General features: G+C 40.2%; 1 protein-coding gene across 4 annotated transcripts in view; it reads right to left on the bottom strand.

Moving 5' to 3' along the window:
- Positions 1-3,991: 3,991 nt before the first annotated feature.
- The window catches only part of fam13a (family with sequence similarity 13 member A), a 92,046-nt gene continuing 70,313 nt past the window's right edge, over positions 3,992-25,724 (bottom strand). Inside the window, exons 15-26 of one of the 4 annotated variants that reach the window (XM_047365352.1) lie at positions 14,612-14,756; positions 12,074-12,139; positions 10,069-10,282; positions 9,842-9,983; positions 9,675-9,756; positions 9,389-9,594; positions 9,214-9,297; positions 8,602-8,697; positions 8,070-8,153; positions 7,497-7,684; positions 5,168-5,269; positions 3,992-5,087 (exon numbers count right to left, since the gene is read on the bottom strand). In XM_047365352.1, the coding sequence (XP_047221308.1) occupies positions 4,964-5,087; positions 5,168-5,269; positions 7,497-7,684; positions 8,070-8,153; positions 8,602-8,697; positions 9,214-9,297; positions 9,389-9,594; positions 9,675-9,756; positions 9,842-9,983; positions 10,069-10,282; positions 12,074-12,139; positions 14,612-14,756 (1,533 nt within the window). In that variant the 3' untranslated portion in view covers positions 3,992-4,963. The remainder of the gene's footprint in view (positions 5,088-5,167; positions 5,270-7,496; positions 7,685-8,069; positions 8,154-8,601; positions 8,698-9,213; positions 9,298-9,388; positions 9,595-9,674; positions 9,757-9,841; positions 9,984-10,068; positions 10,283-12,073; positions 12,140-14,611; positions 14,757-25,724) is intronic. The other 3 variants (XM_047365355.1, XM_047365353.1, XM_047365356.1) reach the window with 3 other exon arrangements.

Genomic DNA, 25,724 nt, shown 5'->3' with positions numbered 1-25,724 from the left:
TATGATGGGGTGACCATTAAGACCTTTATAAACCAGTAGCAAAAGTTTCAAATTAATCCTGTAACCAACAGGAAGCCTGTGGAGTGAAGCCAGAACAAGAGTTATATGTTCCTGTTTTCTAGTTCCTGTCAACAGATGAGCAGGATTATTTTGTACAAGGTGCAAGCGGTGAAGGGATGACAGATCTGACAATTACAATAACCAAGGCAAAACATGAATCAGATTGAAAACCAATAGGAAGAAAATAAGGCTTTGCTTTAGCAAGAAGTTGTGGCTGAAAAAAACAACAGAACTGATTTGCTTTGTGAGTTTAAAGGAGCTGTCAAGTACTATGCCAAGATTCCTGAAAGAAGAACGATTGTACAGGTCCTTCTCAAAATATTAGCATATTGTGATAAAGTTCATTATTTTCCATAATGTCATGATGAAAATTTAACATTCATATATTTTAGATTCATTGCACACTAACTGAAATATTTCAGGTCTTTTATTGTCTTAATACGGATGATTTTGGCATACAGCTCATGAAAACCCAAAATTCCTATCTCACAAAATTAGCATATCATTAAAAGGGTCTCTAAACAAGCTATGAACCTAATCATCTGAATCAACAAGTTGACTCTAAACACCTGCAAAAGATTCCTGAGGCCTTTAAAACTCCCAGCCTGGTTCATCACTCAAAACCCCAATCATGGGTAAGACTGCCGACCTGACTGCTGTCCAGAAGGCCACTATTGACACCCTCAAGCAAGAGGGTAAGACACAGAAAGAAATTTCTGAACGAATAGGCTGTTCCCAGAGTGCTGTATCAAGGCACCTCAGTGGGAAGTCTGTGGGAAGGAAAAAGTGTGGCAGAAAACGCTGCACAACGAGAAGAGGTGACCGGACCCTGAGGAAGATTGTGGAGAAGGGCCGATTCCAGACCTTGGGGGACCTGCGGAAGCAGTGGACTGAGTCTGGAGTAGAAACATCCAGAGCCACCGTGCACAGGCGTGTGCAGGAAATGGGCTACAGGTGCCGCATTCCCCAGACCTGGGCTACAGAGAAGCAGCACTGGACTGTTGCTCAGTGGTCCAAAGTACTTTTTTCGGATGAAAGCAAATTCTGCATGTCATTCAGAAATCAAGGTGCCAGAGTCTGGAGGAAGACAGGGGAGAAGGAAATGCCAAAATGCCAGAAGTCCATTGTCAAGTACCTACAGTCAGTGATGGTCTGGGGTGCCGTGTCAGCTGCTGGTGTTGGTCCACTGTGTTTTATCAAGGGCAGGGTCAATGCAGCTAGCTATCAGGAGATTTTGGAGCACTTCATGCTTCCATCTGCTGAAAAGCTTTATGGAGATGAAGATTTCATTTTTCAGCACGACCTGGCACCTGCTCACAGTGCCAAAACCACTGGTAAATGGTTTACTGACCATGGTATCACTGTGCTCAATTGGCCTGCCAACTCTCCTGACCTGAACCCCATAGAGAATCTGTGGGATATTGTGAAGAGAACGTTGAGAGACTCAAGACCCAACACTCTGGATGAGCTAAAGGCCGCTATCGAAGCATCCTGGGCCTCCATAAGACCTCAGCAGTGCCACAGGCTGATTGCCTCCATGCCACGCCGCATTGAAGCAGTCATTTCTGCAAAAGGATTCCCGACCAAGTATTGAGTGCATAACTGTACATGATTATTTGAAGGTTGACGTTTTTTGTATTAAAAACACTTTTCTTTTATTGGTCGGATGAAATATGCTAATTTTGTGAGATAGGAATTTTGGGTTTTCATGAGCTGTATGCCAAAATCATCTGTATTAAGACAATAAAAGACCTGAAATATTTCAGTTAGTGTGCAATGAATCTAAAATATATGAATGTTAAATTTTCATCATGACATTATGGAAAATAATGAACGTTATCACAATATGCTAATATTTTGAGAAGGACCTGTATATCAGCCTCAGAAATAGTATTGGAGAGATCCAATTTCCCAAATACCATAACCACCATTTTATTATTGTTGATGTGGAGGAAGTTCATCCAGGTCTTTATATCACCAAGACAGTCCAATAACAGCTTCAAAGAGCTATTTGTTTTTGTATAAATTGGAAGATAGATTTCAGTGTAATCAGCAAAGCAGTGGAATAAGACATATTTCCTAAAAATATACCCGAGGGCAACATAAATACAGAAAACAAGATTAGCCCTGAGATGGATCCTTGAGGACCTCCACAAATAAGTGCTGTAGCTGAGGAATAAGTATAAATCTGGACTAACAAAATCCTATTTGTTAAGTAAGACTTAAACGACTGTCCATCGGCTCCTTTAATGCCCACACAATGCTCATGCCTATGATCCGCAGCGCTGAACGTGGTTCCCAGATCAACAGTTATAAAACTCTTAAGAGAGGTGTTGTCTTCTAAAAAAGTTTGCTCCTGGATAAAAAGCTTTTTTTCAAGAACGTTGCAAAGAATCAGCAGGTTTGAAATGGGTCTGAAGTTTGACATGAAAGAAGGCTCAAAATATTTGTTCTTGATAGGTGGCTGAACCTCAGCATTTTAAAGGCAGCTGGGATACAGCTTGAATTGAGGGAAGTGTTTATCAGTAACAAAAAAATAACCCAACAGTTTGAAAAACCTCCTTAAAAAAGCCAGCTGGTACAATGTCTAAAGAAGAGTTTGTGGGCCGCAGTTGTTTCACATTATCAGTTAAAACTGATAAGGCAAAACTGGTTGAAAACCGCAGGGCACAATGAGTAAGGAAGACCGAAAAGGAAGGATCACAACCACAACGACTTCTATTGACAGAGCCCCTCAAATGTAACATTTTTGCCTTGGAAAACGAGAAATTGTTCACAAAGTTCAATAGAAGCTGTAGGGCCAAATAAGTTGGAAAGATTTAAAACATAGTTTAAAACATAAAAAATAACTTTAGGGTCTATGACTGTTAGAGAAGACAATGCTAGAAAGAAAGCTTGATTTACCACACTTTACAGCATTTTCATAATTATCTACACGGTCCTTCAATGAAGATTTTTTTTTCCAACATCTCTCTGCTGGTCGGCATTCATGCCTAGTCCATTAATGGATTCATTTCATTGTCAGTGCTCTGGTGATGATTTATTTATTATGTTCTTCAATGGAGCCACAGTGGCAAAGTTTCGTACAGACGAAATTAAATAACGAGACAAGCTCCTCAACGTTAAAGTTATTAAAAGCATCCAGATCAGAAAGTTTACTTTCAGAAAAGGCTGTGGAAAACAATAAACCTGTTGAAGAAGAGTTTATCAGACGGGAACAAAATGGTGGAGCACAGGGTTTTACATCTAGAGCAGGGACCGATGAGGTAAATAGAACTAGAAAACGGTCAGATTTACCAGCCTCACTTATTAATGTCCACGCAAAGTCCAATGGGCAGTACGAAATCCAGTTTGTTTCCTTAATTAAGGGTAGGACCGGTCAGAGATTGAATGAGGCTAAAGGAGTCGAAGAAATTCAGAAAATCCTGGACCAGGGGCTTGTTATTACAGCATACATGTACGTTAAAACCTCAAATGATTACAAAATGGTCATACTTTAAACCTGAGTCAAGAAATCAGTAAAATCTTATTAAACTTAGGTGGAAGATGCACCACTGTGCACAACAACGGACTGCATCAGTTTATCTCCAGTAGCTGCAGTTTAAAGGCTCTGGGAAAATCTGCCAACAGTGAAAGCAGGATTTAAATATTGTAGTAAAGCCTCCACCCTTGCCAGCCATTCTGGGAGTCAAAGCACACACAATTTAAGGGAAGATCAGAAGAGGCTGTCAGCTCACCATCGAAATGAGTAGTTTAAAACCTTTGCACCACACTTTATGTTGTACGATCATCGTAGCCTATTGTATATTTTCATGTGCTTAGAAATGTTCTCTGTCTTCATACGCATCTTTTAATCTTTGAAACTTTATTTGAGGAATGAATATTCTCAACATTATTTTATGCCAAACAAAAAAAGCGCAAAGGCCATAAATGTCAATAAAAATATGATTTAATCCATATTATATACAAAATACAATTTTATGTACTAAAATGTACACACTCAAGATTCGTTAAGCCTGGCCAGTGTTTACACTAAGTGAAAACAAAATTCACACAAGTAATCATCCATTTTGGAGAAAGAAAGGAGAAAAGTACTCGCTCACAGAAATGTAAACATACTTAGTGATCCATATTTACAGAGAAACAAACAGGCAGCCATGTTCTGTCCTGCACACTCACCTGGCCTTGTCTGCTTTGAACAGTGTGTGAAAACACCAAACAGTGATTTCCAGACCAGCTTATGTGACATAAATTAAAAAGCATATAAACAATATCCTGCCAAACGCTGCTGAAGTGGTCACAAAATTGAGAAGTTTGATTGACTGTGATCATTTCCTATACTCTGAGCCGCCATTTATGGGTTGTAGTGAAAGAGAAATCCGTTTCTGTTAGTGAGCAAGTACTTGATTAAACTTCTACAGAAGCAGAATAAAAATATTATTTCAGACAGTACATGGAGGGCAAAACTGAAATAACAGAAGCTATTCATCTGGTGAAAACTGATACAAACAATAACATCTCCCTTAGAAAAACAGCATAAATACACATCTTCATCACAAAATCCTTCAAAAATAGCAACAGTTTGATGACATTTTTTTTTTTTCTAAATAATATTAGGATTTTACTTTAAGGATTTCTACAGTTTAACATAACAATTCTTTTAAAACTATCAAATTGATAGAAATAAATGATCAGTGATGCAAGTTTATTTGTGCGTGTGCTGCTTTGTGTGAAGAAAGTTCTTGCTTCAAAGTTGAGGTGAGATGGAGAAGAACGTCTGGCTTGGCTTTGTGTTTTCCCAGAGCATCGCGTTGTTCCCAGTATATTCCAACAGAGTGAGATGTGTTTTTTCACAAGAAACTGAGCACCAGTCCTGGTAAATTTTATTTGAATCTATATTGTCTCAGATGAACTTAGTTGAGTCTCTTTTGCTGATGAGGACTTCCAGCAGTCGCAGTTTGGCTTTCACATGTTTGTATTCGTGGTACTCGTCTGCAAGCGGGGAGCGGTCCTCCTTCTGGACAGTTCTGTGACAAAAAACAAGACTGCAAAAATTAGCAAATGAAGCTGGAGAGAACCTCTAACGTGAAGGACAAAATGTCTATACCTTCCGTTTTGTCTGAAGAATTGGTCCTCAAACTCTTTTAGGTTCTTGCGGATCCTCTTCTTTTCCTCTCTTGTCTCTTGAAGCTGCTCCACGAGTTCCTGCCTGTGATGGAGAGAATAAAAACATGTTTTACGCTTAAATTAAATGCTTAACTCAGAGATATATATAAATATATTTTTAAAGATATGTTTTCGGCACTAGTAGCCTTTTATTTTGTATTTTTCCTTTGACAGTAGGCAGACAGGAAAGAGGGGTAGAGAGAGGGGGAGACATTCGGCAAATGTCACCAGGTCCGGGACTCGAACCCGGGACAGCCGCTTCGAGGACTATAGCCTCTGCACATGGTTGTGCGCTTTCGCCCCTACACCATCAGCACCACACCAACTCAGAGATATTTAAAGTGTTCCCTAGACAACAGCCTAAAAATGTTGCTTATTTTCTGTTTTCTTATGCTAGATTCTTTAATATGTTCTTGGTCAGTTTTCTGAACATTAGAAAACCCATTAATCTAAAAAGGGCAGGACAAACCAAGATGCTAGTGTGGAGGAGTAATGAGCAGTCAGTGTGGTACCTGAGGTAAACAGTTGTCAAAACAGTCTAAGTTTGGACAATCATGTAGAAATTCTCAAAGATAAGTGAAGCTAACAGCTACAATATGAGCCAATTTCCTCTATAGTAAAAAATAAATTTCAAGTCAAAATAATCTCAATTATTCGAGCTATTCTTATCGCTTGTCAATTTTGCATGAGACTTGATGAACCGCAACCTTTTTATTAAACATCTTTTTCTTACGCTGAGTGCAGAAGGCTTTATTAATGTATCCATTAGCAAGTCTCCTGGGATGCTCATTTATCACAGAGTAATACCAAAACTACAATTGCTTCGGATACTGAAAGCGATTACAAAGGCAAAGACAGTATGTCGTTTTTTAAAAGGTTAGAAGTGCTAGATGTATGAGCCAGAATATTTCAAGGAACAAATGTTGGCGAAAGACGGAAGGATAAGTTAGAATCCCCAAAGCACTGTTAGCACCAATACAGTTTGGTTGAGAAAAGGAAAAATAGCGGATGACAAAAACTATGTTATGGAAGTAATAAGGTTAAAATACCTGATCTGGTTGTCACCAGATATTCTAATAAAGTTTTGAAGCTTAGGTTTTATCAGAAGACAAGGCCTGATAAGCTCTTAGCCTGAATAGCTTGAGTAGATGTTTGCTTAGGAGTAGCTATTAGTTATTAGCTGTTCGCCAAAACTGTTAGCCTAAATAGTCCATACACAAGTGACACAAATAGCTAATGGTTGGAGTACCTGTAAACCCTTATAGCCATTTGCTTGAGCAGTAATTACTGGTTGCCCTGGGTAGTTGTGGGCCTGATTAGCTGTTAATCCTTTTAGATGCTACCCTGAGATGGTATGAGCTCAAATATCCAGTAGCTCAAGTAGCTATTAATATTGTTAACTTACATTTGTAACTGTTGACTAGCTGAGAGGCTAAGCACAGTAACTAACTACTGTTAGCATGAGTAGTTTGAGTAGATGCCAATTTAACTAACTGTTAGCTTCAGTAGCTAGTTGTCAGTCTCATTAGCCAGGTGTGAGATCTGAATAACTTAAGTAGCTAATAAGTAGCTATTACTTTGAATAGCTGTAAATTTCACCAGCTGTTAGCTGAAGTTGCTGTGAGGGTAAGCACAGAAAGCAACTAATCCATGTTAGTATGAGTAGTTGTTAACATAAATACACATTAGCCAGTTGGTGGAGTAGATCTTAACCTGTATAATTGAAAACTTGTATAGCTTGTTAGCTTGTGCATGAGCTTGAATAGCTATTAGCCCGAGTTGCTGTTAGCCTAAATAGACAGTCTGCTTAGCCCTTAGCTTTAAAGTAGCCATTAGCATGAGTATCTGTTAATGTAATTTGGTCTTGACTTCAGCAGCTGTTAGCTGTAGTAGGTCTTAGCCTGAATAGCTGTTAACTTGAATTGCTGCTAGCCTGTGTATTTTCTCTTGCTTGAGTAACTGCTCGTCTGTGTAGCCATTAGCTTGAATAGCTGTTAACATGAATAGGTGTTGCCTGAGTAGCTTTGAGCTTGGCTGTCCCATAAGTATACACCCTGATTCTCTAAACTCAGATCACGGACTGCTCTCTACGTCAGTAAAAAACTAGCTGATCATAACTACTCCAAACAACCCTGGTCCTGAATACCAACCTTTATTGTGTGGGATCTCAATTCAGTTTCAGTGTTTTATTATGTTAAATCAAAAGGTCTGATAAGCACTGAGTGTTATAAAACACAACAGGCTGTGCTTATTCTTATTAATTTACTTACATGGTGGCCGAGTGCAGGTTGGACAGCCCCATGTCTGCTGTGGTTTTTGAGGGTGAAAGTTCATCCACAGGAGAAATGAAACCATCCACTTCCTCATCCATGAAGCTGAAAACACTGAGCTCGGGCTGAATGTTCTCTGTGAAATGAGTCTTTGTGTCTCCATCGTCCTCCGAGCCGTCCTCCTCCTCCTAAAAGAAAGAAAAAACAGCACATGGTTAATAAACAGAGCAACCAGAGACTGAAGAACAGGACAAAGGGTTAAACCCGATCCAGCTTCAGGTATTAGACACTGAGGATCATGCAGGGTTAGTCCTTAAATCATTGTTTACACCCATTAGTGTGTACAAACTGAAATGGAGAACATTGCTTTAATTTTTCATCACCCAACAATAAACATATGAATCCAAGCGATATGGGGATTCAAACATCAACAGCTACTGATTTAACAGCTGTACTGATGCAGCCATCTGCCCAATCAACAGGCACCAACTAGGTCCATCAGAGTGAAAATGGTAGCAAATAGGATGGAGGAGGGGTCTGTGGGAGGCAGCAATAACAGCAGCAGCTCTTCACCTTGATATCGTCGAAGAAGAGTGCAGTTTCACCCTCGATTATTGGCTGAAGGAGGGGCCCTCGGCGCTTGCTGGAGGGGGAGCCCTGTGGTGACGGTCAACAAGGGAGGCATTAACCACACCGAGATGCATTTAAAGCAAGGCCACAAGCAGGAAGAGACACATCTGGGTGTCTTTATGTCTTTTTTTAAAATTAAAGTCGTGGTGTGGAATTAAGACGTGAATCCACATATAATGGCAAAGCATGCAAGTAAACAATCTAAAAAAAACAATAACACATTTTTTCAGTTTTATTCCATTCAGAACAATCCATCCTCTCTTTGTGGAGAAGGTTCTACAGTTTCTGAGCCTTTCCTGTTAAGGATCCTCTCTTTAATCCTTTGATCAGTTAAATCTGGACTTAAAGTCTTGAGAGGGTAACAACATGTCTGTGGCGTGACTGCCACGTGTTCTTGCAGCAGGCACCATTCGGGATTAAGCGCCTGCAGACGTGCTGAACGTGTGGTGAGATTGAATTAAGATGCGGTACTTACTATGACAGGGATGGTGGAGGCTCTGCAGAGGATCTGCTTCACCAGGCGATATCTGTCGTACAACGGTTTCATGATTTGCCTCTCGTTCTTGGTCACCTTGAGCAGGAAATTTGTCCTTTTAGAATGCTTTTTTTCACATAAAAACAACATGACAGCTATTGTACTTTTCCCTATTATAGCTCTGCAGCTCATGCTTTAAAGAAAGGAAGTCAGTTAAATGATTTTTATAATGGGATTAGAGGATAGAAGGGTCAGCTGTACAGTTTTTATTGAAATCTAAACTGTGCCGTTTACGCTCTTGCAATTAAAACGCATTGAAGTCCAGAAATACACAATTTGTAAAGGTTAATTTAGAATTGAGATCTGGACTTTGACTGGACCAACACATAAATGTCATTGGGTCTAAACCTTTCCATTGGTTCACAGGTTCACTGGATTTTATTTAGGGTTCCTGAGTACTGAATACATACTTCAGATTTTAATTTGCAAAGAAGTTTGAAAACTGCATCATTTTCCTTTCCACTGTATAATTTTTCTTCTGCATTTTGTAAGCCTATAATTTGTATAATTTAAAAACTTGATCTGTAGCGGTTAAGATGGAAGAAGACTCACAGGCCGGCCGTGGATGCTCTCAAATTGGAGAAGACCCTTCTGCAGAGCAACTTTCTCTGCTCCAATTTGTTCTCGTGTCATATCCTGTCGTAGGACAGTAAGAAACTCAAAATTCCTGCTGTTTGTTTCTGTGTGCATCATTGATTCTTAATGCAAGGTTGTAGTATGGTCTTACCTTAATGTCCTCGGGGCGGTTCATCTGCTCCCTCTTCTCCTGCAGCTTCTTCAAGATGGACTCCAGAGTGCTCTCCACTGGAGGCTGGGGCGCTTTCTCCTGCTGGGGCTTCTTGTCCAGCTGGGAGCCAAAGCTTTTGGGCAGTGTGTTGCTGCGCTGACGGGTCACAGGGGGTAGGTCCTCCTCGGACATCAACAGCTTGCGTTCTGGAGAAACACATGGAGACAAATATTTGATTTACTGTCTTAAAGATCCAACTTTCAGTTTATTTGCACAGAGTCTTTACCTTTTAGCTCTTTTCGAAGCCTGGCCAGTTCGTTGAGCCATCTCAGCACTTCTGGGTTTGCAACTTTATCACTGTGGGAGGGCTGGAAAACAAGAAACAATTAACTTTTCTATTAATCACCTGAATGAATCATGATTTTTTTTGTCTCTTTTGTGATAACTACGTACCCTGTATTTCCTGTCATCTTGAAACTTCTCTTCAAACCTCTGGATCTTTTTCTTCAGAACATGAATCCTCTTTGTAAGCTGGGCGGAGGTCAGCTCCTCTTTCTCATCGTCACAGGAGCCAAGAGATGAACTTCGTCTGCGGCTGAGGAGACAAAATAAGATTTTAACTCCAACTTTTCTTTCCTTCTTTCTCCACCTGCAGCCACGCAGAAAAATGTTCAGGCTACCTGATGAAGGAGTGAGCATTCGGTGGTGAAGGAGGCACCTCCGTGTCATCCAAATACTGCTGGCTGTGTCCATAGGCGTAGAAACGGGGGGACACCATCGGGTCACTGTCCTCCTCCAGCAGTTGGCGGATCAGACGTCCCCCTGCGTGGGGGGATAGCCGAGCTTCCTCGCGGTCCATGCTCTCCCTTTGCAGTGGGCTTGCCGGGATTGGCTCTGAGGAACACGTAAAGGGATTGTTGCGAGGTCACATTTTGATTCTTGTCTGCACATATGAAACAAAAGCTGCAGCAAAGATAATGTGGGTGGAAATGCAGTGAATGAAACCGGAAAACGTGCAGGATTTGTTGTAGTTGGCACACTTGCTATTGCAGAGAGATCCGGAGTTCAATGACGGCGAAATTTACGACCTTAATTATGTTCTAAACTATAGTAGTATATTAAAAAACACAAAAGAAACAAATATGTAATTTCTGACTCAGAAAAAGAAAATAAAAACAAAAAACCCATTAGTAGTTCCTTAAAAATAAACATATGACACCTTTAAATTGCTTGATTTGGCTTTTTGAACCAACAGTTTCAACCTAAAAATTAAAATTAAAATGAAAAGAAATCTGCACAGTGGTCCCATCGATGGGAGGAACAGGGGGAAGGCAATCTGATATGCATCATGCTTTTTTATAAATAATTAAATTGTTTATATAAGCTGCAGGATTTACTTATTCATCATTGTTTATGGCTGGCCCCTATTACGTATGGTGACACTGTAATAAAACTGAATTTCTGGAGGTGCTCATGAGTCTGCATCTGTAAAATCAGTCTTTTGGCTAGGTTTTCCTCTAAAATTAGAGAGATTAGTTAAATCTTTTAAACATTTTAATTTTAGAAAGAATAAAAAAAGGATTTTAAACTAAAATGCCAGATTCAAAACATTAGAAAAAGCAACGTGGTTTCTTTCTGATGCAGTAATCTAAACAACAGCAAAGCTCTCTACAAGCTCTTTAAAAAACTTTCTCTGGGGGCAGAAGAGCCACCGATGTTGTGAAAGTGTGGGTAAACCACGCCCACCTTGACTCTGGTCCCCCTGGTTACTGCCTCCGCTCTGGTAATAATTATGTCTGGGGAGAAATAGCCAGGCGGATACCCCTGACGATCCCCGAGCTATTAATAAAAGCCTGAATCTCTGTGGGATAATGTCAGGCCACGATCCCTGTTGAGAGGTACTGTGATGAACTTGTGTTTTTTTAGTTTCCAGAAACAAACGCTGCATCTGTTCAAGAATGTATGCATGAGGAAACAAAAGGAAAATAAGACACGCGAGATGGGAAAATATCAGGCTGTTTGGGAAATTTTAGTGCTGAAAACACAGAGACTCAGTGGGAATTACAAGGTGGATGCCGTGGAAAAGGGGAGCAGGGAGTGGAAGCATACTGAGGAGCTGTTATTCTGACAGAACAGAGACAGCGAATGAAAACAAGCCGACCTTCAGTGTAAATGAGCCATAGCGTCAGTATGCAACCTGGAAGGCATGCAGGGCCAGTTTGACACTGCTCATGCATATTTTTCTTAGCTGGGGGAACATTTGGGCCAAACTGGAAGAGATTTAGCTCACATTCCAGCTCTAGAATCCTGGAGGTTTTTGCCCTTTATGGATGTGGGACATGCAGTTTATCAAGCAGCGACCCTGCGGCGCATCAGCAGGTTCAGACTCCATCACATCCACACGTTTTTTCCTGTGAGGCTCGGGTCAGTGTGGTGGAGCCTGCCGCTAAGGCTCCATGGCATTTTAAATTAATCCTTTAAATCAACTGCACACTGATGGTTTGGGATTAACTAGATTAATGAAACAAAAAACCCGCCTGTGCGCCATTCCAGATACTCGGCGGTTATGTTCCAGATCGTTCAAGCATGTTGCCGTGCAGAGGAAAAGGTCAGACAGACAGCTGCTTCTTTCTTTCCTTTTAATTACTTTGACATATTAGCTGCTCAGATGCTGACAAGACTTACCATCACAACAACCAGGATGGAAAATGCTTTTGAAATCGAGGAAACAGAAGTTAGGAAAAAGGAACTCTACAAGAACAGAGAAAGAAAGGACAGATGGACATGGTGAAGAAATGACAACTAAGAAATAGAAATGAAGTAGAGTCAAGCAACAGCAATTATGAGACATAACTGTGTCACTTCCTGCTGTAATTTCTGTGATCTCAGCACTGCTGGCAGCCGACAACAAATATCAGGTCACAGTGACCAGAGTGTACTGGGACAAAGGTCGGAGACCCCTGCCTAATGCTCCCATCCATCCATCCACATGCCCATTTCTATAGTATAATACTGTTTTATTATCTGATTGCACATAACACAAATCCCTCTTTGGGTCCTCGGTGATGGGGAATAATTGAGTCCATAGTTACACTTCATGCATTGCCAGAGACGGACTGTTTTCATGCTTGAAAGGAATCCCAGAGGAGGTCCGGTACATCCAGGCGGCCTGTTGCAGCCACTCATGGAGTCTCTTTGTGGTGCTGTTGTATTCTGCCTTCAGCACAGAAAGTATGAGTAGGATGGAGCCAAATAGAAAGGTAAAAGACTTAGAAATGTTTCTGATATTAGATGTGCTTTAGTTACGCATGGGCCCGTTACCCCTCTCTGGGTTTCTCACGTGAACGTCCAGATTTTCCAGGGAAGAAATAAAAGATGTAAGAAAGGAAGAAATAAAGGAAGAACAAGACAGGATAGAAGGACTGAGGGATATAAGAAAGACAGCAAGGAAGGAGGGATACAGGATAGGAAAGAAGGTAGAAAGGAAGGATGGAAAAAGGAAGGGGACAGACGATAAAGAAGGCTACAAAGAGGTAAATAAGAAAGCAAACGTTAAAAGAGGGGCAGAAGGGAAAAACAGAAGAATACAGGTACGGAAAAGGGAAGGAAAGAAACACAACGGAAGAAAGGGATGGAGGAAGGACAGGGTAGGATGGAAGAAAATAAGAAAGAAAGAATGAATGAAGGACAGACACAAAAATGAAAGGAAGGAAATAAGGAGCAAGGGCAACTTTTAGACAATGGAAATGTATTAATGCAACAATTTTCCATATACGTTTGCAGACAGTTTAGGAACCCTATGGTATAAAAATGAGGTGCAATTGAAAGTGACAGAGAGATAAGAGCAGGAAAGAAAATATGTATTTATGCAAATATTCCAAGACATTGCAATATCAATAGATATGAGTGCAATGTTTGATGGGCTAATATATGAAGTGCTATGCCGTCTCACTCTACATGGCAATAATAAATGTAGTCAGTTGGACGCTCTGACCTCACCTGAAGCACATAAGAAGCTGTTGGGACATTATGACGGTGGAAAAGAAAGGGCAGCATTTGGAAAATAGCAGTTAACTGTCATCCTACGGTAAGGTCACATGTTTTCCTGATGTTGTGCAGCTCTCGTGGGGATAGAAAGAAAATCCTCCATGCACCATGTGTGCAGGAAAAACGGGGTCTGGCTGCATGGCAACAAACCCCCCCTGACAGAGCTCCAACTTTTTTCCAAGTGCAAAGTTTGGCCACTAGAGAGCTCCACGGCCATGAGCCAGCCTCCAACCATGAGGCTGCTGAAGCTGACACGTTTTATTGCACAGAACAGTTTTCTCATATCGAACAGGAAACTGCGTCGTTGGAGCATCAGCATCAAAACCGGAACAAAAACAGGCCAGTACATGGTGTTCTCTGAATGTTTTCCTGAGGATGAACCGTGTTTGTTTACCATCCCATTCATCCATGTAGACGCTCCGATCAGAACCTGAGAGGCGGGTGTGTTGCAGTTTCCTATCTGAACAATCGGTGTCTGAGCACAAAACAAACTGTGTGTTGTTTCCTTTCTGCACTGAAGCAAACTGGGCAAAGGCAAACAGAGAAACAAGAAAATCTAGAAACACTCCGAGAGGGAAGGAGGAGGAGGTGAGTGAGTGAGTGCTGCAACGCCTTGGCTGCTTCTAATAACCCTGGATTAATCTTTTCTGATGGCGTAACTCCAATTATTTCCCAACACACATCATGTCAAAATGACTTAAACTAAAAGAATAAACACTTCTAATGCAACCAGTTTCTGAACATTGCAGTAAGCTTTTCAATAGAGTCCATTTGTGGTGTGCATCAAAACAAACTCTCAACCTCCCATATACTGAAAATTACGGCAGCAGGCGGTTTGTGGATGAGGCTCCACACAGTTCAGCAATCATTGTTTATCATGAACAAAATCATGATTAGCGAAGCTCAAGCTGTTTAAACTAAACTCAGCTGCACAATCCTGCAGCAAATGCGACTAATCTAAGGCAAACGAGGTGGCTGGAGACATTTTCTTATGGTTGAAGCTGCAGTGGAGGCGCAGTTGGAGCGGAAGGCGTGTGCAGCTGACGCCCATGTGTGCAGATCTAAATGGAGGTCATTAAAGCATGGTGTTTTTTTTACCCTGCTTCCCCGTTTACAATAACACGCAGGTGTAAATAAAGAAATAAGTGAATAGTCAACGTAAGCGTGCAGCCTCACCTCCCCAGCTGCTGTCCTCGGTCAGAGCTGTCAGGTCCAGCCTGGGCACGTCCTCTCGGTCCGGTTCCGAAGCGCGCACCTCCCCATCTCCGATCCTCCCCGCGTCACAAGCGACGGGCGATTCCTGGATCTTCATCCTTAACGTCTGCACAACCATGGGAGTGAAAGCAAAGAGTCCTCAATCCAACAACAACAACGTACAGGCTGGGGTGGTGCACTCTTTAAACGGAGCAGAGACTCGGGGAGGCCCTGCGCTTCCAGAGAGGGGCTGGTCCCTGCTTCTGATTGGCTGCAGCAGAAACATTTAAAAACATCCGCCCACCGGAGCGTTGCTAAACCTGATTGGGCAGAAGTGGCGGAGCCCCGCCTTGACTTTGAATCCGTTGTCTCCCTCCTTCGCCATAGAAGTTTTCCTTTGCTCTCACAGGTATGGCAAGCCGTGGTGAAATATAATACACAGGCGCTTTAACGCAGACATTCCGATCACTAATTTCTAAGTCTAGATGGATGGATGCCTTTACATGAACACTGGTCCAACATTAAGTTAGCAAATAAATAAAAAAAGACAAAATAAACATTCCAGGTTGCCATATTTACCGTCCAAAATTAACATTCCAGATATAACATACTTCTATTCTCTCACTGGGACCCTTCTCTTAAAGTACAAACTACATTTTTACTATGAACTAAAGCTCTGATAACTCTTTATAAAATGGTTTCCCCAACACATTTCAAGTGTAAAATATACATTAAATCATGTTTTGCATAAAATAACCACACAGTGGGTTGAGGTTGGCAGCCTTGCCCCACACTGTTGCTTCAGTTATTTACTGCTGAGGTCCAGTTTGGTGTTGCTCCACTTAAGTTAAAGGTAGTAACTGTAAATTATGTGATCCACTGCACTCCCAACACGTATTTCTCTAAATATAACTATACTTAAACATTAAATATAATATGCACTTCTTTGCCTCTTTCAATATCTGGGTGGATTGCTCAAACTGGACAGTTCATTTTCTGTGCTCTAAGTTCAGATTGAGATGAGTACAACTGCTAGATAGATAGATAGATAGATAGATAGATAGATAGATAGATATATATTAAATATACCTGTTATTGATCCCACATTTCTGTTTTAAATATTACTGTTTTAATTTTTACTGTCTCATTTTTTTCCGGCTGTGATATTATTATAATGTAATATTCTAATCTTAAATGATCTGTTTTCATTAGCTGTAGGAAGTAAAATCATCATAAATAAGGGGTTGAAGACACAATTTTTGTGTATATATATATATATATATATATATATATATATAATGCAGCTACATCTCAATAATAAATATGTATAATTGTGTATGTGTATTCTTGAAGTGTCGACTGTTGCCATCGATTGATTAGAAATGTTTACATCTGCTATTGTAATTCGGACGGAGCGTCCTGAGCGTTTTATGACACAACAACTTGCCATACATTTCCGCGACCCCTGAACGGAGCGCTGCTGCGGGCTTGTTTGTTTCTGTGGGAAGGGGCGGACGGACGCTGGAGGTGGGGCGAGAGAAGAGGACATGAAAAAGCACAGAGAATGTGAGCTGTTACACGTAGGCTGACTGAATGGTTTCTTTTTCCCTCCATAACTGTGCTGCTGTAACTGCAGGAGAAACGCTCGCCTCCAAGCAGGGAAACTAAATGAAAACATCCTCAATACCTCTTTTATTTTATCAACATTTTGAAATGTAATGCTTTGGAATCTGTCATTTATTTTTTATTTTAGATTTGCTCAGATGTTATGTTGCTCATAAAACAAATGAAAATCTGGGGTGGAAACAATTCAGTTTTAGGATGCCCTTGGGTTCTCATTTCCTCTGTCTGGGAAGGACTGGGCTTATTTTTGAGAAAAAACAGGTCAGAACCATCAGACACACTGGGCGCCACAGATGGTTTACAGTGAAGGTTGCATTTAAACCCCCCCCCATGGGTTTGGTAATGTTACCCAGAGGTCTTTTTTAGGCTAATTCATGACCCATTACTGGAAGCAGCTTGATTAGGATCTGTAGTAGCTGCAGTATCGGGCTCAAGGCCAAAACCAGGCGCTTATCACGTCTCCTTAGCTGTTGCACGGTAAGTAACTGTGATGTGAATCAGAAAGCATACAAAATGGCAATGCTGGCCTTGTGTGAACGTGCAGACTGTGACCGACTAACTGTACAAATTTCCCTCACATGGGGAGAACAATCACAGCTGACATTCAGGAACACTCCTCCCTCCTGTACGTGTACAACATGCACTCACTTCCTCTGTCAACACTCAGAATCACCTCATCATAGACGCACTCAGGTGATGTTAATAACGCTGCTCATCTCATTCCAGCTCACCTGGTAGGAAACAGCACAGTGGCGTTTGTACAGAAAGTTATTTAGCAGCTGTGAATCACCTCTGAACATCTGTCCTCAGAACCCACCCCCCAGCCCCGCACTATGGCCATCCTAAAATCAGTTTTAGTGCAGCTCAAAGGACCCAATAAAAACATTCAGGGTTCACATTTTCCAGATACTAATTTGAATTAATCTCAGAGCCAACCCAGCCCACAACCCACAGCGCTCATTTACATCTACCTGCCAGAATTTTCCAGACACATCCTCATGTTCTTTGTTCTGATGTTGTGACCTGCTGAGTGTATCCCGCATGGTAAGGTTTTTTAGCTCCAAGGTGAAGAAAAATACAACTACAGCATGATTCTGTGACCATCCGTCATGCAGTGTTGTCAAAATAAATGGTGTCATTCACAAATGCATGTCACATTTTGTGGATGGTTTTTCTAAACAACATTTAAAACCCATGTATCATTTTCCAGATTATGCACTGCCTCGTGTTGGTCAAGCACATAAAAATCCCCATGAAAGATTTTTGCTTGTAAGTGAAAAAGGTCAAGAGGAGTGAAAGCTTTCAAGAAACTGTAGTCTTCTACAAAAAGTTAAATTTATTAGGAAATGAATTGCATTGTCATGCAGAATTTCCACTCTGGTTTCTGTTGACCTCGTTAAATGTTCTCATGCTGCTCGTATTCACACCATTTTCTGCTTTTGTCAGAAAGCAAAAAGTGAAACTGATTCTGGACTGATTAAGCTGATTCTTTTAATCACAGTCACCTTCAGAGCACTTCAACCTTGATGTTTTGCTTTGATAGAACCCTGATTTTGTTAAAACCCAATACCGCCTCACACATAAATCAAAGAACATCTGTGGTGTAAATGTGGCAATAATACATGTATGATGGTCAGGCAGAAAAAGCTGCAAGTGGCAGAGGATGAAGACAGGAGCACACAGGAGTGTGTGTAACAGCCTGACTGCATGGCGAGAAAAACAGCGGACAACCACTTTCTGCACATCCAGGCTAAAATGTGTCCAGAATGTTGTTCAGCATGCAGAACCTGCTCATTGCTGAACAGAACACTGAGCCCAAGTTCTAGTTTGCCAATGTGCAAAACATTTCTTGCCGAACTTTTAATTTTTTGGGGATTAAACCCGTAGTTATTACAAAACAGAGGCTATTACAAAATGGACAACATTTTCTCTTTCTATAAAAAGCAAAACAAAAGACCTTTCCTTTTTTTGCTATTCACAGCATAGATTTCTGGTAAGAGTTTTCTTTTTTTCCCCTGCCTTCAGGCCTTACTGGTCAAATTAGACTGTAATGGCCTCAGCCTGTTTAATCATTAGAGATATTCCTTATAACAAACAACCCGTGTTTGCATTTTAATGTTAAAAAGGTTAAAGCAGTCTGTTGAGTAAATTTGTGTTTACATGTCATCACCTTTTGGTTTTATAAGAAAATGTGATTAAATAGATTAAATCACTTTTTGGCTCTGTCTGAGATCAATGTGGGTCCAATAAGGAAATCTTATTAAGAACTAATCATTGACAACAGACATTTACACATTTCTAAAACCTGTTTATGTTTCATTTGTTGATTAACGGAGCAGTAATCTGTATGTGGATAGCTTTCTGTATTCATTTATAATTTAATCATTTAGATGATGTGTGGGCTGCATGGTGGCACAGTTGGCAACTGTTGCCTTGCAGCCAGAAGGTCCTGAGATTAATTCCTGGTCTGGGGTCATTCTGCATGGAGTTTGCATGTTCTCCCTGTGGATGTGTAGGTTCTCTCTGGGTACTCCAGCTTCCTCCCACAGTTGAAAAAGGTGTGTGTTGCCCTGCAATAGACAAGCGACCTGTCCAGGGTGTACCCCACCTCTCACCCAATTACCATTGGAGGTAGAGACCAGCTCCCCTGCGACCCCACACGCACAGGCGGGAAAAAATGATGGATGGATAAATGATGTGGTAATTGTTTTTTAAAGCCAGTGTGCCTTAGATCTTCAGGTTATACCGTTTGTTTTTTATTATATTTCTTAAGTTCTTGAGTATTTAAAGCTCTTGTTTTGTGCTTAGTATATATTTGTACTTTTTTGTTTTATCTTTTAAACTCAGATCATATGTTCATTTAGGATAGTTTTGTCCCGTCACACGCCAGGCTTCACATTAAAACACCTCTTTTTTCCGGATTACTCCTCAACAGACATTTGTAATTCCTTTATTTTTAGCTTGTTTGAGTCTAAATGGGAAATAGTATGAAGTGAGATTAATGTTTGAAAGTTAACCTGCAAGTCAGGGCCAACATGTTTTTCATACACTGAACCTAGAACTTTATTTTACTTGTTCAGTTTCAGTGAATTCTCCATAAAAAGTTTCTTTTTCTGATGATGGTTTCACAGATACAAACGTCAGACTTAAATTCAATTAAATTCAGTTCATGTGCAAATACACAGAGAAACTATCTATATGAGCATCCAAGCATTATTGTAAGTCACTTAAACAGGGGCACTCAGGCAACACAAGTTGCATAAACAACCAGAGAGGTTGTTTATGCAACTTGTGTTGCCTTGTGTTGCATAAACTTGTGTCGTTTTGAGAGGTCCCACTACAGAGTGGGACTTCTCGAAACGAATGTAATTAATTCAAACATGCAGTTTGTATCTTGAATATTTTTTATTATTATATTATTATTATATTATTTGGAAACACATTTCTCAGTGAATATTAAAATAATTCATGCCAACCCCTCCATCCACAACCCAGCCAAAACATGCACAACACCCATATTAACAATCATTTTCAATGTACTAGTCTCTTTTAATTTTTTATAAGGATAAACAAACTTATATCATAACTTAGATGAGGAAGGCATGGTGTGTTCTCGGTCCTAGAGCATTCTGCACACATTTCGGCATCACTGGCATCCCATAAGTAACTGCCTAGAAGTCAGAAATCACATCACTATCGCAGAGCTCACAGCTTAAAGGGGCCATATAATGTAAAATCCAATTTTCTAGCCTTTAAATACATTTTGTTGTGTACTTGGAGCCTGCAGGAGTGCAGAAAAGTTTAATTTAGTCTCTCTAGGTGTTGCGGAGCTATCTTTTTATTCTGTTTGGGTCATATTTTTCAGTCCGTTCAGTTTTCTCTATAATCTGTTACGTTTTTCCAACTGTTACGTCACAGTATTTGCTGCGGAATAGCTAAATAAGGTCATGGACATCCGGCTGATCAATTTTGTGCATTTGTCATATTTATTTCATGCTGCAATTTTGTAGTCCAAGCTCCAATATGCCTACGCTGAAAGAGCGATAAGTTTGGTGCGGTTGTTGGCTGTATTAACCCAAACAATTCATTACACTGTCCCTCAGCATCAAAACTACTTTCCTGGTAAAATTTTATTTTTCATGGAAATGTTCCCACATCAGTGGGGAAATTTCCCCACTTCAAGGATGAGTTCTTCATCAACCTCCGCCAGTATCAAGAAGGATTTGCTGAAAGACTACATCTAATGTGGCGTCAGTTCCTTCTGTCAATGGAAACGACGGACACAGCAAAGTGGTAAGCTGCTAATAACGCTAAAATGACAATAAACTTTATTTTAGACATGAATTTATTGTGTTGATATGATGTCCTGGTCATTGTTCTGATAGCAGCAGCATCGAGCCTTCTACTGATGTTAGTGCTGTGTGCTGCTTTTAGCTCCTTGAGGACAGAACACTACTCCGTGTTTTGTATTGTTTTTGTCGTTTCTGCGGTGCTAGATAATTGTTATCAAACTGCAAAATGGCTGAACGGGTTAAAGTTCAGCCTTCTTGGACCTCAAGTGGGGTGTGGAGTGTCTTAGTAGCATTTAAAGAGACGAGTTGCTCTCAGACGCACCTCAGAACAGGTAAAAGAGGAGCCTGTGGAGCTACAGTAACAAGGAGTTCAGACCAAATCATTGCAGTTCCACTTTATATAGACCACAACTGGATGATTTAATGGTAAAAAAACGATTTAAAAGCATGATATGTCCCCTTTAAAAGAAATCAGTTCATTGACATCCGCTTTCGTCTGCACCAAAAAATGTTAGAAAATGTGCCAAAACATTGTTGTACAGAGTTATGCGGCACATAAAATCTTTTGCGTGTCCGTCATGGAAGAAGCAGAAGAAACAAGACAACAGGAAATCAAGCGTACACTGGAACACTGAAGCTTGAATCGCATCATCCTGCCAAGGACAGCCTAGACATTCGTATACACAGGAAAATATCTAATTGGGGCCGTCAGGCGCTATTGGTCTTTGGAAAAATTCAGAAACGTTCATATTTAGAGGTTCCACTGAGGACAGATGTTTGCTTTTATTTATTTATTAGTACTAATTCCTTGAGAGTAGAGTTAAAAGTTGTAGCTCTAGGGAGCTGATGCCATTTAACATTTAGATGTGTCCCAGCTTCAGCACACAACATGTCATTGATTATCTATATTAATCTATTATTTGTATTTGGTGGTTTACAGCAGGGGACACGTCTGTAACACGTAGAGCACTGGTACCCACAGAACCTGGGTTGGGGACACACATGCACCAATTTCCAGTATCAAGGTTTACCAAGGTTCAAAAAAATATTGTTTCAATACTGCTAAAAGTTTCCCTCAGACTCTTCCTACAGTCTTAAACCTTTTACTGGATAATGCCCAAGGGTCAAAGTGTCTATGGCTGCATGAAGCATAGAAATAGTGCTACCCCTCTTTCATTTATTGCTGCACACTTCTTGTCATCTGGCTGAAAGAAAGCTAAACATTTTCCTGATTAAAAAAACAAAACAAAATGTGTGCGTTTGTAAACATTTCTTGTTGGACAATCATGGTTTGGGAGCTAAAGGAGCACTGACCAAAAACTACAATTAGCAAGTTATGAGCTGCATTTCTGTTGAGCAGCTGAATGAACGATACACGTAAACACATACCCTGACTAATTAACCTGCTAATATCAGCTTAATGGGCTGGTGTTACTCTCTAAATAACAAAATTGGTAAAAGTTTTAATATTCAGTGCAATAAGTTAATTTCAAAATCAGGATAATAATAAAATATTTTACTGAATATAATATACAGCATTATCAAAAGTGTAATGATAACTGTGTTATATTATTTTCAGATGAGCAGAACAAATTGTTGCTTTTCTGTGTCCATTACAGTATTTGCATTGTTTTTGAAAGGATTCATTGTATTTTGTTTCAGTTTTGTTTTTCTTGACTCCTGCATGGCGTTTCTTTCTTCCAGTTCTCCTTCAGGCTTGGATTGTGATATTTTGGGTTTTGTGTTGTCTCTTGTTTAGCATCGCTATCATTGCTTACAGAAACATTGCATTTATTCAATGCCTCCAACTCCTTCAGACATATTGTGTTTTAGGGAATACAGTGGTTAAATGTGTTTTAAAACAGATTATCATGTCTTACACACACACATTAACAACCAAAAGTGCCAGAAATCTCACCAGAGAGCAGTTTTTCTGTTCTTTCAGAAACAAACGGCTCATTAAGCAGAGAAAAGCTGTTAATCAACTTTAACTTGATTACTTTTTCCTATTTGCTTTAGCAGACAGACTAATCAATCCACTGATAATAAATAATTGAAAAAGTGCTGCTGTGAGCTTTCTGGGGGGAACAGTGACGCAGACACAAACCAGTTCGATGATGCTCTGGAGAGAGCCCCTGTGAATTAACTCGAGCGCAGATGTTACAACTCACATCATCCTGATGTAATTTAGATGTACATAGGTACACACACACACACACACACACACACACACACACACAAACACACACACTCTAGACACCACCATGCGTTCAGCCTCCTGAGCCACGGTTACATCATCGTGACTGACCCAGGTGGTGGGAATGAAAGGCTTATATTGACACTAGCGTGTGTGTGTTTGTGCTTGTTGAGTGGACAAGGGGATGTATTAGACAATGATTAAGCTGTGGGTTTACACATGTATACTCTACAAACAGAAATGCTGTGAATTTGAAAGGAATCTTGCTGAGGTTGCAGAAAGACGCAGCCCTAATCCTTGTCTTCGTACCTATGAGGGGACTATTCATTGACCTAATGCATCCCAGAAACCCTCACTCAAACCTCCATCTGGCTGGGCTTACAGTCGCGTATCTCATATTCCTGCTTCATGTTGTCATGTTCCAATTTCCTAAACAAATATAGCACACATGTAGTGCCTCTCAGAAGTCATCATAAACTTTCCACATTTTCTGATGTTACAGCCACAACCTTAGTATTTATTTGGGACTTCATGTGATAAACCAATGCATTGTAAAGCATAGCTGTAGTCACAGTGGAAGGAAAATAATACATGGGTTTTTCTCTCTTAAGCCCGAATCCCTAGTACTGGGGGAATAATTAAACTTTATTTAAACTACTGTAAGTTCCCTTAGTCAAACATGGACATGTATTAACAGAAATATTAGAATCTTGGCTAAAAGCTGATAGAAAACATTTTTACAAGCACCAAACACAGTTAAAACTACAAGCAGTTGAATCAGAAAGTAAACAAACTCCACAAAATGGCATCACTGCAAAACTCGGTCTCAACTGTTCACCACACGGCTTCTACACACATATCCAGCATGTCTGCTGAAAAAAAGAGATCTCACAGATTTTCAAATAATATACATTTTATCACTCAGGATTGATATACTCAACCAGCATCAAAGGAAGACCAAAATTCTCACTCGCATTTGGAAAACATAACCATTAACAAAATGATTATTTTAGTAGTTTGTAATTTGTAAAAGAAAAACAACTCAACTCAAACAAGTCAATTAGGCGTGTTATTTCGAGCACGAACCTTTCGAAAACTCCTTGGGGATTAAAAGATTGAACTATTCAGCAATAAAAACCCTAGAAAGTGTGGTGTGCGTTTGTATTTATTATTCCTTTCATGTAAAAGCACAAAATAAAATCCATCTGTTCTGTGAAGGTCTCAGAGGGTTGTTAGAAAACATTAGTGAACAAACAGCATCATGAAGACCAAGGAACCCAGCAAACAGGTCAGGGAGAAAGTTCTGGAGAAGTTTAAGGCAGGGTTAGGTTCTAAAACCAAAATTTCCCAAGCTTTGCACATCTCACAGAGCTCTGCAAAGAGAACATTAATCAGGGAATCAGCCAAGAGGCTAATGTTTACTCTGGAGGAGCTGCAGATATCTACAGCTGAGGTGGGAGAATCTGTCAGCAGGGAAAACATTAGTGCTACACTCCACTAATCTGACCTTTAAGGTAGAATGGCTAGAAGGAAGCCTGTTTTCTTGCCACAAGCTATGAAGCAGACACAGCTAACACATGGAAGATAGTGGGCTGGTCAGATGAGACCACACTTTAACTTCTTGACCTACAATCAAAATGCACCCCGAACATGCAGTGGGAAGCATGGTGGTGGCAGTGTAAGGATGTGAACATCTTTGATTAGTCTAACATCAACCATTATTACCAAAACACCTAAAAGGCGCGCTAAAATCTAATGATAAACTGTTTATTTACTTGTTAGTTTAATACAAAAGGGGTCACAAATAGCCTTAAGTAGCTTAAAAGAAAGTCCTTACCAAGTGTAAAAATGTATCTGCTGCAAAAATCCCCCAAAATTATACACAAAGTCAACGACACGTCAGTGTATGTCGTTGGAAATATCCTCATGATTTTGTGATTTGATGTGCGCTCGAGCTGGCACGGGAAAAAAGACAGCTACTGTATCACATCCCACTATCAGTTTTCTGGCATTGCAGGTACAACATGTTTGTGTTGAGCTCTATCAGTTTACCGATACAGACTGAAACAAATACACAGAGCTAAAACAGCTGTTTGTGTGTTTAATGATTAAGAACTGTTTGTGTCAAAGGTGTGAAACAGGAGGCTTAGGTAACCAGTAACAATAAGATCAGTCTGACACCGTAATGTAAAGCTAAAGTTTTCATGCAGATCTAATCCATAACTTAAATAATCCTACAAACAAACATCTGGGTCAGAGGTTGTCATCTCAAAGATCTGTAGATTATTATTATTTTTTTTGCAAGTAACTAATAGCTTGTTAGTCAAGAAAATGTCACGAAGGAAACACTTTAAAGCACCCAGGCAGCCTCCGGCAGTGCAATAATGCTATAGTATAAAAAACTAATTAGTTACAAGAAATTTGTAAAGAAAAATCTAATCAAATCAAATAAAAATATGACTGTATGCATCATAATTTCTACCAGGTCACTAAAAACACTATGAATCTTTGAATTACCAAAGAAAGTAAACAGAGTAATACTGTGCAACATTGGTAAACTGAATGTTTACCAAAGAAAAAGCCATCCTGATGGTAATAAATATGAAAACTAGGCATTGACGAGCAACTGGGAGAGTCCTGCACTACCCCTCTGTCAGAGATCGGCGATATGCCGGCTCCAGATGGCAGCTCGGGGGCACCATGTGGGTGTTGTGGTTGAACTGCTGCCTGACCTGCTACTAAAATCCATCTGCTTAGAGAAATGATTCACTGAACGTTTACAACTGGAGACAAGTAGATCGAGAAGGTGGCTTCTTGTCTCCTCAGACCCACTGGCATCACTAAACATCGACTTAAAATCTTTTGATATCTTCAAACAGCAAAACGAATGACTGTAAAAGTTACACTTTACGAAAAAAAAACTTTGATAGGAAGCCAAGATCCCCTGGAGTCAACAATTTAATTAGACATTCACCAGATACTT

This window comes from Girardinichthys multiradiatus, chromosome 5 (genome assembly GCF_021462225.1).
Source record: "Girardinichthys multiradiatus isolate DD_20200921_A chromosome 5, DD_fGirMul_XY1, whole genome shotgun sequence".
In the NCBI taxonomy this organism is placed as follows: domain Eukaryota; kingdom Metazoa; phylum Chordata; class Actinopteri; order Cyprinodontiformes; family Goodeidae; genus Girardinichthys; species Girardinichthys multiradiatus.
Note: the sequence above shows the minus strand (reverse complement) of the source record. Positions and strands in the feature narration are given on the sequence as shown.